Source organism: Phascolarctos cinereus, unplaced genomic scaffold (assembly GCF_003287225.1).
Source record: "Phascolarctos cinereus isolate Bilbo 61053 unplaced genomic scaffold, phaCin_HiC Scaffold_4;HRSCAF=312, whole genome shotgun sequence".
In the NCBI taxonomy this organism is placed as follows: Eukaryota; Metazoa; Chordata; class Mammalia; order Diprotodontia; family Phascolarctidae; genus Phascolarctos; species Phascolarctos cinereus.
The window spans coordinates 316,268,658-316,286,928 of record NW_027555847.1 but is presented as its reverse complement, the minus strand read 5'-3'; the positions used below and the strand labels follow the sequence as shown (position 1 = coordinate 316,286,928).

Below are 18,271 nucleotides of genomic sequence, written 5' to 3'. Positions count from 1 at the left end.
CCAGGTGGTAGTGCTGATGGTCGTTTTAAACTGTGTCATGGCTACCTCTGGTGGCCTAGCCTAGTAGAATGATTACAGAATGTTTTGTTGCTACCACATTTGGTGAATGGTAATTGCTACCTGCTACCTAATTCCTTGTGTATAAGCTACAGTAAGTTAAAATCCATGTGATGGTTTTAGTTTTAATTGTATTGCACTCAGTACTTCGCACAGTTGGGTGGTTGGGTGTAGTTAGAAGAGGTGTCATCAGCTAATCCCCCATGTAAGATCATCTACCAGAAATTTTTACCTCCCTTCTGTTTACTTTCCCCTCTTCCCCTAGATTCCTTCTGCTATAAATAAACACTGACTTAGCAAGAGAACTATTTGTTTTTGTTGTTGTATTGTATTGTTTTGTTTTTGAGACTGGGTTTCCCTATCTCACTCAGACTGGAAGTGCATCAGCCACTCACTGGCCCAGTCCCAATGCTGATTAGCATAGAGACTTCACCCTGCTCAGTTTTTCTCACCTGAGATGGCTCACCTCTCTGCTCCTCAGGGCCACCATATTGGTGTCATTACTGTGGATACCATAGACTTTCATCCTTCTGCATCTCAGATCTTCCAAAGTCATGGGATCCACCAGCCTCAGGCTCCTCATCAGCAAGGACTGTAGGTGTGCACCACCAAGCCCATTGGACTTTTGTTTTATTTTCTTTTGTTTTTTGGACCCCTTTTGCTTGTCAGAGAAAGAATTAGATGATTTGGTATTGATAAGGAACCTGTAGGAAGGCTGTATTTAAGACCATTTCTATTTGCAAACCAAACCTGTGCTGAAGCCTGGGTCTGTTGGCTTTGACTGTAAATCTCTGGATAAAGTTGTGCTCTTTATTCTGCTAGTAGCTTCCCTCTACAATTAGCTTGCCAGCTCATTTGATTTGAAGATAAAGTGTTGTCTTCAATGCTTGTTTGGGACCCAAAGGAAAATGGAATTCTTGCCAATGAACTTTACCCAGTTATCTTCTCTTCAGATGATCCCAGATCTTCTGCCACCTTCCATACTTCTTTTTTCATGTTCTTCTCTTAGCCTCTTCAGAGCAGTGGCATTGTTTCAGGAAGTGCAACAGCTTGGTAACCATGGCAGGGTTTATTTGCAAATAAGAATAATTTTTCATTACCTTGAGCCTTTATTCTATTTTAGCCCTTCATTTTCTTCCATGCCTAAAAGCTGATGCCAGGCCTCTGATTATGCATACAGCTATAATGGACCCAGTTATCAGAGTCTTCCTAGAACACAAGGTCTTAAACTGACCATGTTATAGGGTAAGGATAAAGCTGGAACATTTCTGATTTCTCTGTGCCTTAGTTTTTCCATTTATAAAGTAGGAATGCTATACCCTTTTCCATTATGATATTGTGGGGATGAAGTACAATACTGTATGAAAATGCATTTTATTTTTGGAAGAAAGGTACACTCAACTTTTATTGAGCATGGTAAGTGAAGTGTTTCTTATTATTCATGGGCAAGAATCACAGGCTGTATGGCCTGTTAAGATATGCATGTTTGTATACAGATTTTTTGCTATCATTTGGATGCATTATTGAGGAATCACTATTTAATTATGTATAAATGTTAAGCTTTAAGAAATTTTATTTCATTGGAAGGCTTTAATATCTTTATTCTTAGGCTCTAAAGAAAGCTGACCAGCAAGTTCTGGAACCCCTAATGAATCTGGAAGTTACAGTGACTGGAGACTATCTCAGTTCTATCCTAGCTGATCTCGCGCAGAGAAGAGGCAGCATTCAGGAAATCCAGAGTCGTCAGGATAACAAAGTTGTTGTTGGATCGGTTCCCTTAGCAGAGATGATGGTATAGAGTGGACTGTTTTGTTATTGGAAATTTCATGTTCTTTGGCTATCATTTAGTAAGTGCATATGAACAGAATCAGAAAAATTATACTCAGAGGAAAAATCAGGGTCTTTATTAAGAGTTTTTATTAAAAAGAAACTTTTTTATAAAAAAAGAAATTATTAAGAGTTTCAACGACCAGGAAGTAGTGGTGTAACTTGGTTTTTCTTGATGGAGAAATTCATAGATTTGGCAACTGGAAAGCAACTGTCAATCCCTGTCTGAATATAGGCAAAGCAAAATACCACAAAAATATCTTAACAGTGAAAGGTGCCAATTCAATGAACTCCAGACTGTTTGTGGGCTCACAGATTTAAAGTATGAAATAATAACCTTTGAGGTCATGAACAAACAATTTTTTAAAATTAATTTATTTTAAATTATCAACAATCACTTCCATAAACTTTTTTTTTTAGGCAACTGGAGTTAAGTGACTTGCCCAGTGTCACACAGCTAGTAAGTGTTCGGTGTTTGGTCTGAGGCAGGATTTGAACTCAGGTCCTCCTGACTTCAGGGCTGGTGTTCTATTCACTGAGCCACCTACCTGCCCCCCATAAGCTTTGAGTTATAAATTTTTCTCCCACTCCTTCCCCACCTACCTTCCCAAGATAGCGTGCAATCTGATATAGGCTATGTATATGTATATATTCCTATTAAACATATTTTCACATTAGTGATGTTGTAAGTGAGAATTAGAACCAATAGGAGGAACCATCAGAAAGATGAAACAAAACACAACAGAAGGAAAAAAAATAGGAAATAGTATCCTTCAATCTGTATTCAAACTCCATAGTTCTTTCTTCTTTATGGATAGCATTTTCCATCATGAGACCTTTGGACATGTCTTAGATCCTTGCATTGCTAAGAAGAGATGAGTCTATTAAAGTTAGTCATCACAACGTGGCTGTTACTGTGTACAAAGTTCTCCTGGTTCTGCTCATTTCACTCAGCATCAGTCTTTCAGGTTTTTCTGAAGTCTGCTTGTTCATCATTTCTTACAGCACAATAGTATTCCATTATGTTCGTATACCACAACTTGCTCAGCCTTTCCCCAATTGTTGGGCATCCTCTCAATTTCCAGTTCTTTGCCACCACAAGAAGAGCTGCTATAAATATTTTGTACATGTGGGTTCTTTTCCCATGTATATGATCTCTTTGGGATATAGCTCTAGAAGTGCTGTTGCTAGGTCAAAACAAACAATTTTTAGTGTCCACCATTGTGCCCCAGGCACTGGTGACAGAGACAAAAGTGAAAATGGTTCCTGCCTCAAGGAGCTTACAGTCTAGCCAGGAGATACAACAGGTACATATGTGAGTATATACAAAATAGGTGTAAAGTGACTTGGGGGAAAACTCTAGCAGTTGGGAGGGGATGAGCATCAGGAAAGGCCTCAAATGGAAGGTGGTTCATTCTTAAGGACAGCCAGTACAAAGACACAGAGATAAGACATAGGGTGCTGTGTATTGGGAGCAAGAAGATGGACAGTTTGGATTGCAACTTGCATAGAGGGAAATAATAACACGGCTGGAATGGTAGATTGGGGCTCAGGCTGGGACTTTGACTCTTGTTCTATTTGAAGCAAACTGTTAACTGAACTGTTAAATGTATTATGTTGTACACTCTTCTCTACAGGTGAGTGGGTTTATTAGAGTCCAGCTTTCATGATTAAAAAAACAAAATCGACATTTGGTAAATACTATAAAAAATATAACTAACCTGGCAAGGCCATCAGAGGCCCTGGGCAGGCACAAAACAGATAACCATCAGGAAAGTGGGGAAACCTGAACGGACAAGTACTGACTGCCTAAAATTTTGTATTAAAAGATAGCATGGTCTAGACCAGTAGTGACAAACTCAGAGAAATGAATCTCAGCTGTGACATATTGATTGACTAAGAAAACCACAAGCTAACATTATCTGTGTTACATTATATTTTTCCTTATTTTGTTAAACAATTTCCCAAGTACATTTTAATCTGCTTTGAGCTGCACTAGGCAGTTTTATAGGAGTGGCTGTGAGTTTGATGTCTCTGGTCTGGATAGAAATGTGCTTGAGTTTTAGAGCCAGCTCTTGTCATTAACTTCATTAACATCTGTTTATTACTTGGTTTTCTCATCTGGAAAATGAGGGATTAGACTACTAAATAATCTCTGTAGTCCTTTACAGCTATATAGCATTCTACAGTTTTGACAAACACACTTCTAAAGAAAGCAGAGATGGTGTGGAAACCATAGCTAAATAAAATCCACAGATTTTTAAAGAACAGCCCATAGTTTCATTCAGAATTAAAATTAGCTAACCAGTTTCAGTCTGAACATCATTATTTTTCTTTGCTTATTATCGATGAAATGGTTAGAAAGGGTGGAGAAAAGAAATTGGGGGCATAACTATTTTATCCTGAATAACTGACTGTCATTTTCTGTGAAATCTCTCTTTTCAGGGTTATTCAACTGTGCTCCGAACTTTGTCATCTGGGACGGCAACTTTTGCTCTAGAGCTGTCTAATTATCAAGCTATGAACCTTCAGGACCAAAATGCCTTGCTAAGTAGAAGGAGTGGACTGGCCTGATCACTGACTAAGAGTCACATTCTCTTAGTGAAGTCTCTTCATTGTATGAAGATCCACATTAATGACTTTTCCTGAGAAGGGAGTTACTCATCTTCGTTTGTGACATGAAACGTGAGCTGTCATGTTATACTTAGTACATTGGCTCTGTCGGATGCACTTGTTGGCTACTGGGGCCTTGCAGTTACTGATGATCATTTTAATTGTTTTAAGTAGTCAGAGCTAAGAGTTCTGTTCCTCAGAAGGTAAGTGGGCAAAGCCTACGTACAGTTTTCAAAGGAAGAATTACCAACTGTTAATGACTCCAAATCACTAATAACAAAATGGCAAACTAAAATAAGTCTGAAGTTTCACCTCACGCCCTAAAAATTGGCACATATCCTAATCCATTTTGGAGGGACTTTGAGACACCAGATAGACATATTAATACACTGTTGATAAAGCTGTGAACTACTCCAGTCATTTTGGAAAACAATGGAAATTTGTACAAGAAAAGTGACTAAACTGTTCGTTACCTTTGACTTATTTATCCCCCTACTGGTATAGCAAGAAGGCCATATGTAGAAATAGAGTTTCAGTTTATACCAAAATGCTCCAGGAAGCAGATTTGTTGTAGGGAAGAACTGGAAACAAAGTAGGTGCCCATCAGTGGTGAAATGACTGAACTGTGGAATGGGAATGGGATGGAAATGTGCAGCCAGAAATGACTAATCTCAAGAATGTGGAGTCACGTGGGAAGTTCTAAATGAACTGATACAGGGGTGAAATAAGCAGCCCCTACAACGTTTCTTTATTTTTTTTAAATTTTATTAATTTATTTTGATTTATCAACAATCACTTCCATATGCTTTTGAGTTTAAAATTTTTCTCCCCCTTCCTCCCCACCACCCTCCCCAGAATGGCGCACAGTCTCATATAGGATATACATTTACGTTCCAATTAAACATATTTTCACATTAGTGGTGTAAGTAAAAATTAAAACCAATAGGAGCAACCATCAGAAAGAGGAAACAAAACTTAACAGAAGAGAAAAAAAAATGATAGCGATTCAACTTCCATAGTTCTTTCTTTGGATGTGGATAGCATTTTCCATCACGAGGCCTCTGGAGATGTCTTAGATCCTTGTATTGCTGAGAAGGGTTAAGTTTATCAATATTAGTTACTGCACAACGTGGCTGTTATTGTGTACAACGTTCTCTTGGTTCTGCTCACTTCACTCAGCATCAGACCATATAAGTCTTTCCAGGTTTTTCTGAAGTCTGCCTGTTCATCATTTCTTATAGCACAATAGTATTCCATTACATTCATATTCCGCAGCTTGCTCAGCCATTCCCCAGCTGATGGGCATCCTCTCAATTTCCAATTCTTTGCCACTGCAAAAAGAGCTGCTATGAATATTTTTGTACATGTGGGTCCTTTTCCCATTCGTATGATCTCTTAGGGATATAGCCCTAAAGGTGCTATTGCTGGGTTACAACACATCTTTAAATGAAAAGGTCACTAAGGCCAAACGGTCATCAGAAAACAGCTGAGGCAAGAGTCCCAAAGGACAGATTGTGGTATTTAATTGTATTTACCATAGCAGTTGTTCTTGCTTAGCTGATTTTATTATAAGGGACGGTTCAGTTCCAGGAATCCAGATATGAAAGTGTGAGGGGTTAATGTATAAGATCTTCCCTACCCACAGCCCAAGCCAAGGGACAAGGAACTTCCCTAATGTATTGGTCTGGGATTTGTTTCAACCCAGACCCACCTTGGGGAACTATTCGTTAAGTCTTGAGGTAAACATCCAGGGACTTGGCCAGAGTATTGACCTGAGGCATTTTTGACATCATAAAGATCATTCTTGAGGTCAGAGAGTTTCAGCCAAAACTCTCAAGTCCTTAGGATTAATCACCTATTCCTTGGCTCTCTGCCTTTTTTGTGTAAGGATGATAAAAAGGGTCTTTCTTGGGAAAGTGACTTTGAGATTCTCCCTCGGAGAGGACGCTCTGCTGTAGGGACTTTGCAACTGACACCCCAACGGCTGTGATACAGAACTCCCCCAGCCACATGTTCAGGAGTGGGTGCTTCCTCGGGTTGGTGATGTACTTCTTCTTTATCTCTCTATCTTTCTGTTAATAGTCTTTGCTTCTAAGATTGTATAATCATATGTAATGACATTTACGTGCATGTATGTTTATGATTATTATCATTATTAAATCATTTGTAAGTTAGGAAGAGTGTGAATGTGTCTTTGTGGGTACAGATCCAAACCCGTGAAATAAATTGTAAGTGCTGCGCAGCCTGTAACATCTTACTGTTACAAAGTGATATAGAAATTCTACAATAAAATTTATTTTTTTTAAAGTAGACAGTTCTTTCATACTTAGAAAAAAAACCAATTCCCTTATATTAGATGTCCACTCTTAGGAGAATGGCTAAATGAATTGTAGTATGTGAATGTGATGGAATATTATTTTGTTATAAGAAATAATGAATATGGAGACTTGAGATTTATTTGAATGATACAAAGTGAAGTAAAGGAGAAAAACAGTGTTTGCAATGACTACAAGAAGGCAAATAGAGAGAAAAAATAAAAATGAATGCTGTTAAATACAACAAATGGCCTGCATTGTCCCTGAAGCAGAGATGAGAAAAATGTACCTCCTCTCCCTTTTTTGAAGAAGTAAGGTACTGTGGATATAGAGTAACACCTGCCCCTCCACCTGCAGCCTCTTAGTTACAAGGAATGGCTCTCTGGGTAGGGGTTATATTTGGAAATGAAGATGATATAAAACAAAAGATCCCCAAAACAGTTTTATTCCTAAAAAAATTAATATTTCTGACAAGGAGCATTGTCTGCTATGTAGACATGTTATAATGTTCTAGGTGTGTCCTTCAAAAATATATTTAATTGGGAGGAGCCGTCATGGGCAGCTGTCTCATAGCAATGGTAGCTACAGCTAGAGATGATGGTGGTGGCAGCAGGTGGGCTTTTAACCAGAAGCCCGCCCACCCCCCCACCCCCCGGCTGCTGACACCATGAGCCAGGACACCTCCCCCCCACCCCCACCCCGAGTGGAGAGCAGTAAGCCCCAGGCCAAGGTCCTGCATACCAACCTGCTTTACCTGGCGGTAGTAGAGGCTGGCCATTGACTTGACCTCATCCTTCGCAACAAAACTGCCTACCAAGAAGTGTTCAAACCACAGAATGTTAGCCTAAGGAATAAACTTCATGAACTCTTTAGCTTATGTTCCTGCATTCAGTGGATTATGGGAGGAAAGCAGAGGAGCTACTTTGGAGGAAGATGTACTATGAGGTTGTCTAGCTTTTCAAGACCAATAAAAAGTATACCTCTGGTTGCTGGCATTGGCTTCTACCAGCATCTCCTCTGTGTCCAGTCCCACCACCAGCTTGAACTGTAATGCTGCATTGATTGGACTCATGTCACTGACCCTCCAGTAGGTTGTAAGAAGCCAGTATCTGCCTCAGGGAAAGAGGTGGACTGGGCTCAGATGACTTACCCCCGATGTGTGATGTGTCTGGGAGATTTGTCCTGATATCAGAACGAATTAGCTGGTATAGACAGAGCACCTGGCTGACAGATCCTATTTCCAAGCCTTGTCAGTGGCTTCTCAGATAGGTATGCCCTTCAATCAGCTAGGTACCCTGGCAGGGAGCAAGTATTACAATGCAGAAGCTGTGTACCGAGCACCTGAGGTGCAGCCAGTCCAGAGTGTCCTTTGAGAGGGCTTATGGGAATCTCAAACGGCTGTATAACAAGGCAGCCAAAATGTACCACCAGCTGAAGAAATGTGTGACGCGAACACTGTTGCCCAGCAAGAAGTGTAAGGATATCAAGAAGCTGCTGGTGAACTTCACGTACCTGCAGAGTCTTCTGCAGACCAAGAGTAGCACCCTGGACTCAGAGCTGACATCACTCTGCCAGACTTCATCCTTTGTCTCTTCTACCTGCCCTCTTCACCCAACCTCAGTCTGGCTAGTGAGGATGAAGAGGAGTATGAGAATAGCTATTCTTTTCTTCCCTGACCTTCTCATCTTCTTATGGTCATCATTTGGCTCATGAGTGTTCACGGTTTGAAGAGAGCAGGATCAAATCAGTACAGTACTGCCATTGCCTTCACCCAGGCTTTCTTTCCCCATCTTATCAACCACATCAATATTCAGGTGCAGGCAGAGATGGAAGAGGGAGAGAGCCCTGTGCCAGCGTTCCAGAGTGATGGGACAGATGAGCCAGAGCTCAAAGAACCACTGGAGAAGGAGGGGGAACCTGAGCCAGAGCCTCTTCCCCCAGCACCAAGAGCGAGTGAGGCCAAGAAGACTCATGAGTTCTCCTGCCCATCTTGCCTTCATCGGCAGTACCACTGCCTACTCAAGGCTGGTGATGACAGTGACCTAGAGAAGAGTGATAAGAGTGGAATAACAGCTTTTGATGTGGAGTCAGACTCAGAAATGAACAGCCAGGAGTCATGTTCAGACCTGGAGGGTGTGGAAGATAAGGAGGGAACATGGCCTGTGACCCCAGACTCCCCTCAGCCCAGGCCAGAAGCTTCTGACCCCTCCAATGGCCCATCGGGTCCAAATGAGGCCAGTATTGCCAGTAACCTGTAAGCCATGTCCACAAAGATGTTCCAAATAGAACGCTGCTTCCTATTGGCCCTCACCTTCAGTAACATACTTCTCCATCTTTCTAACGAAATTAGGACCACTGCTGGTAACAGGAACTGCATCAGTAGGGACCTGGACAAACCTGAACCAATGGATCTGAGTTACAGAGAGTGTGTACAGTGGATGCTTCTGTCACAATGGAGCAATATCCAGGAGAAACTTCACATCTTGATGGCAGAGAGAAGACTTTTCCCTGCTGCGAAAGTCTTCTTGGATTGGCTTCAGACCAACACCAACTTTATCATCATGTGTGTACAGAGCTCCCAAAGTCTATGGAATGGCCTCTCTGTATTACTGAATCTTCTGCCAACTGGTAGAGAACTCCAGGAGCCCAGCCTGGTCTTGTGCCCTTCTGGGCTGTGAGTGACCTGACCTTCGCACTTCCCTGATACTCCCAGTAGACACAGCTCTCTGCAGTCTACCCCACTCTTAGCTGCCCACAAATGTTTCAGTTTTGAATTAGATCAACCCTTGCTCAGTCCCATGGAGGAGTCTGTCATGTGAATCTGATGCATCCGTAGCTTCGGCCACTTTGCCCATCTGCAGGGCAGCATCCTGCAGTTTACCTCTGAGGTTGGCATCTTTATCAGCATTGCTCAGGCTGAACAAGAGAATCTGTTGCAGCAAGCCTAGGCCCACTTCAGGATGGCGCAGAAAGAGGCTCGTCAGAATTGACTGATCAGAGATGTGGCGTAACTTCGGCTGCAGCTCGAGGTGTCTCAGCTGGAAGGCAGCTTGTAGCAGCCCAAGGCTCAGGCGGAGATGTCCCCATACCTTGTTCCCGACACTCCAGCTCTCTGCCATCATCTGCCAGCTGGCCAGCATCATCCCTAGGACAGTGATTGGTGGCTTAGACTTGCTGAAGAAGGAACATCCAGGGGCTCACGATGGTATCCAATACTTGGAAGCAGAATTTAAAAAAGGAAACAGGTACACTTCACTGCCAGAAAGAGTTGGGGAAGAGTTTTAAGAGGCATAAACCGAAGAGGCAGGATGTAGATGTCTAGACCCTCTATAAGATCTTGGACAGTTGCAAACAACTGACTCTGGCCCAGGGAATTGGAGAGGATGACCCACCATCATCACTGGTCTTCAATTGTATGATCCCAGGACTTTGGACAGCTCCACGCAGACAGCCATACCAGTAGCCATCTATGCCAGTGCTGAGATCAAGAATGTGCTGGACTTCTACAAGCAGTGGAAGGAGACAGGCTGAGAATTTCCCCATACCCCATGCAGAGGTTGACTCCAATCTCTCCTCCCTTTCCCTGCAGTCAGGGATGTCAACAGCAACCATTCCCCCAACATACACAGAGGACACACACATACACGCACATACACACACATAGACTCACACAGAGGCGTGGTCCCTATCCCGTTCATGCAGAGAGGCAGCAGGGAGAGAAAAGGAGGGGGCTAGGAGGATGAGGTCCCTTTTCCCAGCCTAACCTGTGTCCAAAAAGAAGGGGAAGAAACCTTGGAGAAGGAGAGTGCCTCTGGTTCCTTAAATCTTTCTAAAACTCCAGTTGGGAAGTTCTTGACACCCTTACATACCCCAGCTTCCATTGCCATCATCAGAGGGGAAGGGGATTGTATTTCATCTGATTTAAAAGCAGGACCCATTTGAGGAGCATTTCCTGGACGTTTTGCAAGGAGGGGACATCAGAGAGCCCCTCTCCTTCCTGCCCCAAGATACAGGGCAGTGGGGGAAGGAAAGGATGACAGTCCCCACTCCCGAGCCCCCAGAGGTGTTGAGTTGGTTTCAGATGAGTGTCTGCAAGATTGTCATTCCCAGACCCTTGCCCCTCTTCTATTCCCCTTCCCTCCATTACCCCATGTTAGGGTTGGGGAGTAGAACAGCTCAGGAGCAAAAAATAGGCCTACAGAGAAGATAGAAATGGAACCCTCCTCCTTCAATCTGTATATTACCACTCTTAACTCCACTCCTGCCTACTTTGTGTTCCACCAGAACATGGGCTCCCACTTCTGCTTTTTGGTTCTCCCCATGGCTGCTGGGCCAGGAAACTGAAGGCATCTCCAAGAACCATGGGCTACTCTGCCTGACCCTCAGCTCGGCTGGTGGTGCTGGTGGTTGTTTTAAACTATGTCATGGCTACCTCTGGTGGCCTAGCATAGTAGAATGATTACAGAATGTTTTGTTGCTACCACATTAGGTGAATGGTAATTGCTACCTGCTGCCTGATTCCTTGTGTACAAGCCAAAGTAAGTTAAAATCCATGTGGTGGTTTGAGTTTCAATTAAATTGCATTCAATACTTAGAACAGTTGGGTGGTAGGGTATAATCAGAAGAGATATCATCAGCTAATTCCCCAGGTAAGATCACCTACCAGAAATTTTTATCTCCCTTCTGTTTACTTTCCCCTCTTCCCCTAGTTTCCTTCTGCTATAAATAAACACTGACTTAGCAAGAGAACTATTTGTTTTTGTTGTTGTATTGTATTGTTTTGTTTTTGAGACTGGGTTTCCCTATCTCACTCAGACTGGAAGTGCATCAGCCACTCACTGGCCCAGTCCCAATGCTGATTAGCATAGAGACTTCACCCTGCTCAGTTTTTCTCACCTGAGATGGCTCACCTCTCTGCTCCTCAGGGCCACCATATTGGTGTCATTACTGTGGATACCATAGACTTTCATCCTTCTGCATCTCAGATCTTCCAAAGTCATGGGATCCACCAGCCTCAGGCTCCTCATCAGCAAGGACTGTAGGTGTGCACCACCAAGCCCATTGGACTTTTGTTTTATTTTCTTTTGTTTTTTGGACCCCTTTTGCTTGTCAGAGAAAGAATTAGGTGATTTGGTATTGATAAGGAACCTGTAGGAAGGCTGTATTTAAGACCATTTCTATTTGCAAACCAAACCTGTGCTGAAGCCTGGGTCTGTTGGCTTTGACTGTAAATCTCTGGATAAAGTTGTGCTCTTTATTCTGCTAGTAGCTTCCCTCTACAATTAGCTTGCCAGCTCATTTGATTTGAAGATAAAATGTTTTCTTCAATGCTTCTTTGGGACTCAAAGGAAAATGGAATTCTTTCCAGTGAACTTTTACCCAGTTACCTTCGACTTCTTCCTTGTCCTGTCTCTTCAGTTGATCCCAGATCTTCTGCCACCTTTCATACTTCTTTTTTCATGTTCTTCTTTGCCTGGTGTTCTATCCACTGCACCACCCAACTACCCCAACTGTTTAGTTTTGTATAAATGGAATTTTATTTCATTGAGAGCCTTTAATATCTTTATTTTTAGGCTCTAAAGAAAGCTGACCAGCAAGTTCTGGAACCCCTAATGAACCTGGAAGTTACAGTGACTGGAGACTATCTCAGTTCTATCCTAGCTGATCTCGTGCAGAGAAGAGGCAGCATTCAGGAAATCCAGAGTCGTCAGGATAACAAAGTTGTTGTTGGATCGGTTCTCTTAGCAGAGATGATGGTATGGAGTGGACTGTTTTGTTATTGGAAATTTCATGTTCTTTGGCTGTCATTTACCTGAGGGATGTAAATGCATATGAACAGAACCAGAAAAACTGTACTCAGAGGAAAGGTCAGGGTCTTTGCTAAGAGAAAGCTTACGAGTTTCAACGACCAGGAAGTAGTGGTGTAACTTGGTTTTCCTTGATGGAGAAATTCAAAGATTTGACAACTGGAAAGCAACTGCCAGTCCCTCTCTGAATATAGGGAAGGCAAAATACCCATCTCCTCTTTACCACAAAAATATCTCAGCAATGAAAGGTGCTGATTCCATGAACTCCAAACTGTTTGTGGGATCACAAATTTAAAGCAAGAAATAACCTTTGAATTCATCAACAAACAATTTTAGTGTCCACCATAGTGCCCTGGGCACTGGTGACGGAAACAGAAGTGAAGACGGTCCCTGCCTCAAGGAGCTTACAGTCTAGCCAGGAGAGACAACAGCTACATATATGAGTATATACAAAATAGATACAAAGTGACTTGGGGGGAAAAACTCTTAGTAGTTGGGGGGAATGAGCATCAGGAAGGGCCTCATATGGAAGGTGGTTCTTAATGACTTTTCTTGAGAAGAGATTACTCATCTTCGTTTGTGATGTGAAATGTGAGCTGTCATGTTATACTCTACATTGGCTCTGTCAGATGCACTTGTTGGCTACTGGGGCCTTGCAGTTACTGATGATCATTTTAATTGTTTTAAGTAGTCAGAGCTAAGGGTTCTGGTCCTCAAAAGGTTAAGTGGTCAAAGCCTACGAACAGTTTTCAAAGGAAGAATTACCAACTGTTAATGACTAGGAAAACAAGTTCCTTACCCAAGATCCAGGGTAGTGGAGGGAGGAGAGGAAGACTCGGCTCCCACCCTCAATCCCCCAGAGGTGGCGTGTTGGTTTGAGTTGAGTGTCAGGAAGGTTGTCCCCAGACCTCTGGCCCCCTTCTATTCCCCTTCCCTCCGTTACCCCATGTCAGGATGGGGGAGCAGAACAGGTCAGGAACAAAAACGAGGCCTGCAGAGAAGGCAGAAATGGAGCCCTGCTCCATTAGGCAGCATATGCAAGGATACGCCTCTGCTCCAATATTACCGCTCTGACTCCAGTCCTGCCTGCTTTATGTTTCACTGGAACCTGGGCCCCCACTTCTGCTTTTTGGCTCTTCCCAGAGCTGCTGGGCCAGGAAACTGGAGGCATCTCCAGGAGCCATGGGCTATTGTGCCAGACCCTCAACCTGAGCAGGGTTTCCTGTTCCAGCCTCAGCCATCTCGCTGTAACCTTCCGGCTGTTGTGTTGTGACAGAACAGGGAGCCTGAGGGAGAGGGGTGGCTCCCCTGACACCAGGGAGAGTGGGAAGGGGGAACTTCTGCCAGGGTCGGGGTCAGGCCTTCCCAGCTGAGAACAGCAGGAAAGCTCATCTGCATATGGAACAAAATCAGAGGAAGGAGAGACCCACAAATTTCTGGTGTCTAGAGGCTGGTTGGATGGGGTGAAGAAAGCCCACAGTGGTTCCCCAGCTATCCCAGTCCTCCTCTCCCCATTGTGTCTTCAGGCCCTGACCAACATGGGACTTGCTGGGGAAGGAATTCAGGGCTTCTGGTTTCTTGGGTGAGCATGAGTGACTTATCTCCCAGCAGGGTAGTTTTGGGGGTGTTGAGATCAAGATTGGGGTAGTAGGAGCAAAGATCATGGTAAACTCTCAGGGCACTGAGGGCAGATCACGGCAGCACACTGGGACACACTGCCCGGGTACACCTTTCTCCCCCTCTCCTCGTTTTCCTCACTTCCCCTTTGGCACGTGGCAGTGCCCCTTCCTTCTCACTCCCCCTCCCCCAACTCAGTCTTCTTGTGAGCCTGGGGAGGATCAGGTGGGCACCCAGAGTAAGAGGGGCTGAAAGCAGAGGAAGGAAAGTCCAGTTGGATGACCCAAGGGAGAAGAAGAACTCACTCCTGCTGCCCTGACCAGATTCCAATACCTACTTCCCTGACAACGTTCCTATGGCCAGCCCCTCTGAGAAGCCGAATATGGGAGAATGGGGGCAGCAGTGGGGTGTTCTCCAACCCCACAGCAAAGACTGTAAAACTGAAACACCATTCGATAAAATCCTCCTAACCCTGAAAAAAAATACATATATATTTAATTGCTTCATACAGCTCAGGTATAGTAAAAGCCCAAATTTTGCCATGGGGGCCATGCTGTGAAAGGGATTGTTTCTCCGTCCTGTACTGGACTTAAGGCAACTAGGCAAAATTTTGGTTTATCTTGACATCATTCTTGGGTTTTTTTTGGCTAGGCAATGGTGGGTTAAGTGACTTGCCCAGGGTCACACAGCTAGGTAAGTGTTATGTGTCTGGGGCTGGATTTGAACTCGGGTCCTCCTGAACCCAGGGCCAGTGTTCTATCCACTGTGCCACCTAGCTGCCCCTTTTGACGTCATTCTCTAAATTCCCTTGCCCGTCAAACTGCTTCATGCTCCAAAATTACCTACATCCCATCAAGACTTCATTTTCTCAGAGAAATGGATTCTCAGGTGGATATTAAAGTGGGCTGGGCAAGTAAGACTGACATTTGAATAGCTGATAGCCTTGTGAGTTTGAGTTTCTCTGAGATAGCTGTATTTTTGAGTGAGAATGCTTGACTGAGGAAGGCCACTCTATAGGCCAACCACCTAGTCCTGCTTTTCCTAATTCCTTCCTCCTAGCCTGAAGGTGTATCTTATCTAAACTTTCCCGCCCTTTCCTGAGCCCGAAGAGTCCTCCATGAGTCATGAAATGCCACCCATAACCAGGGGATAAGTCTTCAGGTCCTTGCTTAGTCTGCAAAAGTCAGAGCTAATATGTTTACAAAGATATATTTTATTTATAAAAATTCACACTTCATATTTCAATTTACATAATTTCAAAATTAAGTTGATCACAATGCAAACATCAGCCATAACGGTTTATTCCCCATTCTGCTCCATTTGGGCATGTCACAATTCACAATATCCAATATAAAGAGGTTCTGCTGCAATTCTACGTCTATTAAAAAAAGGAGAGAGAAAAACATAAATGAAGGAAATGTTTAAAGACAATTTTTTAAAATAAAAAATTAACTGTCAGTCGAGTTTGTCCCTGGAGAATGGTTTATGCCCTGGGTGCTACCGCATAAAAGATACTAGAAAAAAAAAGGGATAATAAAAATATTTTAGTTTTAACCTTGAGTGTTAGTGTTAACCTTTAGTGTTAATTCTTGAAGAACTGGTCATGGGACCATTCAATCTGAAAGTGACCTCAGGCCATCTGGTACCACTCCCTCATTTTACAGATAAGGGAAGTGAAGCTCTCACAGATGGAGAGATAGAAAGGGCCTCAGAGGTCATTTAGTCCAGGCTCCCTAATTTTACAGTTGAAACTGAGGTGCAGAAAGTTAAGTGATTTGACAAGGGTCACACAAAGAGTAAACATTAGAGGTGAAATTCGAACCCAGGTCTTCTGATTCAAGAGCCTGTACCCTTGACTGTATTTTAATAATAGACTCAAAATTAAAACTGCTTAAAGATTAGAGGGATTCTTCGCCCTCTTGCCCCACCCCAAATGACAGAATAAAGTACTAAATGTTTTAGGCATTTAACAAATAATACTTTTAAGCAAAAAAGGCTATTTGTACTTCCATGTTCCAGACTCTTTTCAATAATAAATAACAACTCCTATCTCTAAATTAAAGTCCATATTGTCAGAGCGTCCTTCATTTCTACTTCGAGTGGTAAGTGTCTCCCATCTCTCCCACCCAACTTCAATGTCCCAGTCTGGTAATACCAGAGGCTCACCTGACCATGCGGCAGCGATGTTCTGCCAGTCTTTCATAAGCGTCATCCAGGTTTCGGACATCTTTGGGGCTCCAAAGCCGTTCTGCTACCGCACTTGCTCGAGGCCTACAGTACACATCCCCAAGCAAATTAGCCACTTAATGTTTCTAAATAAGGTAGGCCTAAGTCAAATGATCAGTACTACACAGGAAGTGCTATTCCTGCATCAGTTTAGGGACAAACACCTCTATTATCTCAGGTAATTGTTTAGTCTTTTATTCTAAACTTGCATTTGACCACATCTAGATTTAACTACTTCAACCAAATGGTCCTGAAGTTATCCCATACCATAATCTGGGAGTGAGATTAGTGGCATCCACGAATTCTCCCCACAGGGCAGCTGTTCCACCCATTACCAGGTCTTTCTGTTTTTTAGTACCTGAAATGATAAGACACAAGTTGCAAGTAAGATATCTGCTGCCTAAATAAAGTACATGAGGGTAAGAGAGCCTGCGTCACTACTTAATGGATCACTGATCTTGGTCAATATTTGGTCTGCTCTGCTTTCACTGTCCATTAAAGATAGAAAAACAGCTTTGTCTTGTCTGCTTGAAAGGAATTCCTTGGAATCTAACAGAAGCATATTAATTTCTGGGGTGGCGTAGAACACGGCACAACTTGTTAGCAAAGCTTTTGAGAGTTGTGGGGCAGGGGTCACATCCAAGTCATGACGTAGCATCTGAATAGGACTTCAGTGGAAATTAATATCTTTAAGACAAGTACAAACTAGTAACAATATCTGACATTTCCATGGTGCTTTAAGGTTTGCAAAACATTTTTATAAATCATTTCATTTGTTCCTAACAACCCTTATGAGATAGGTACTAATCTTCCCCCATTTTATAGTTGAGGAGACAATCTCCAGTGACGTGACTTGCCGGGGCCAGTCAGCATCTCAAATCCAGGTCTTCCTGATGCCCTATCCATGATAGCACACTACCTCCTTTAAGCAGGTTGTGGCAGTAGTAGGCTGAGCAAGTTGTTTTTGGTTTTCGCTTCCAGATGGAGTCTCCCCATCTTGCCCAGGCTGGAAGTGCACCAGCTACTCACAGCCTGATCCACTACTAATCAGTGCGGAAGCTTTGACCTGCTCTGTTTCTGACCCAGGCCAGTTTGATTTCCTTAGGCAGCCTGCAACACTGCTCCCCATTCCTGGAAGCTCATCATGTTAGTGCTAGAGTCAGCACCTGGTAGATACCTGCCCAACTTAGTTCACTATAGCTCAGAACTCAAGAACTCAAGTGATCTGCCGGCTCAGACTCCCCAGTAGTGAGAGCAGGGATAACAGGTGGAGGCATCATGGACAGCTCAAGTCCATCTTAAAAGATCTACAACAGAAGCTGTTTTCTTTGTAAAATAACAACTAAGTTCCATTAGGTCAAAAGCTTGGGTCAAAAACACTACCAGGGACTGAGGAAAGGCAAGGGTTTCAATAAGCATTAGCTCATTAAGACATGTCCAAAAGACTGGACTGGATAGGTACAAGCTGGGGAAATCCATTTTTACAACTCCTTTGAAAAGGCACTTCATATACACACATTTTATATTCTTTTTTTTTTTAAAGGCAATTGGGGTTAAGTGACTTGCCCAAGGTCACACAGCTAGTAAGTGTCAAGTGTTTGGTGTAAAGCCGAATTTGAACTCAGGTCCTCCTGACTTCAGGGCTGGTGCTCTATCCTCTGCGCTACCTACCTGCCTCCACATTTTGTGTTCTTAAACCAGGTAGATTTATGACTTTTTTTCCCTACTAGGTCAAAAATGTAGCCAATTCAGTGAAAATTCAACAAACAAAATTCAAAATATTCAACAAATTTCTTAAGCACCTACTTT

General features: G+C 43.0%; 2 protein-coding genes and 1 pseudogene across 2 annotated transcripts in view; 2 read left to right on the top strand and 1 right to left on the bottom strand.

The window, feature by feature from the left end:
- GFM2 (GTP dependent ribosome recycling factor mitochondrial 2) overlaps nt 1-6,807 on the top strand; it is a 51,742-nt gene extending 44,935 nt beyond the window's left edge. The window contains exons 20-21 of the mRNA XM_020998417.2: nt 1,667-1,849; nt 4,330-6,807. Coding sequence (XP_020854076.1) covers nt 1,667-1,849; nt 4,330-4,458 — 312 coding nt within the window. The 3' untranslated portion in view covers nt 4,459-6,807. The remainder of the gene's footprint in view (nt 1-1,666; nt 1,850-4,329) is intronic.
- Nucleotides 6,808-7,619: 812 nt separating this feature from the next.
- LOC110216606 (nonsense-mediated mRNA decay factor SMG5 pseudogene) lies at nt 7,620-15,433 on the top strand (annotated as a pseudogene).
- Nucleotides 15,430-18,271, bottom strand: part of HEXB (hexosaminidase subunit beta) — a 31,061-nt gene continuing 28,219 nt past the window's right edge. Inside the window, exons 12-14 of the mRNA XM_020998460.2 lie at nt 16,730-16,820; nt 16,403-16,507; nt 15,430-15,614 (exon numbers count right to left, since the gene is read on the bottom strand). Coding sequence (XP_020854119.1) covers nt 15,566-15,614; nt 16,403-16,507; nt 16,730-16,820 — 245 coding nt within the window. The 3' untranslated portion in view covers nt 15,430-15,565. The remainder of the gene's footprint in view (nt 15,615-16,402; nt 16,508-16,729; nt 16,821-18,271) is intronic.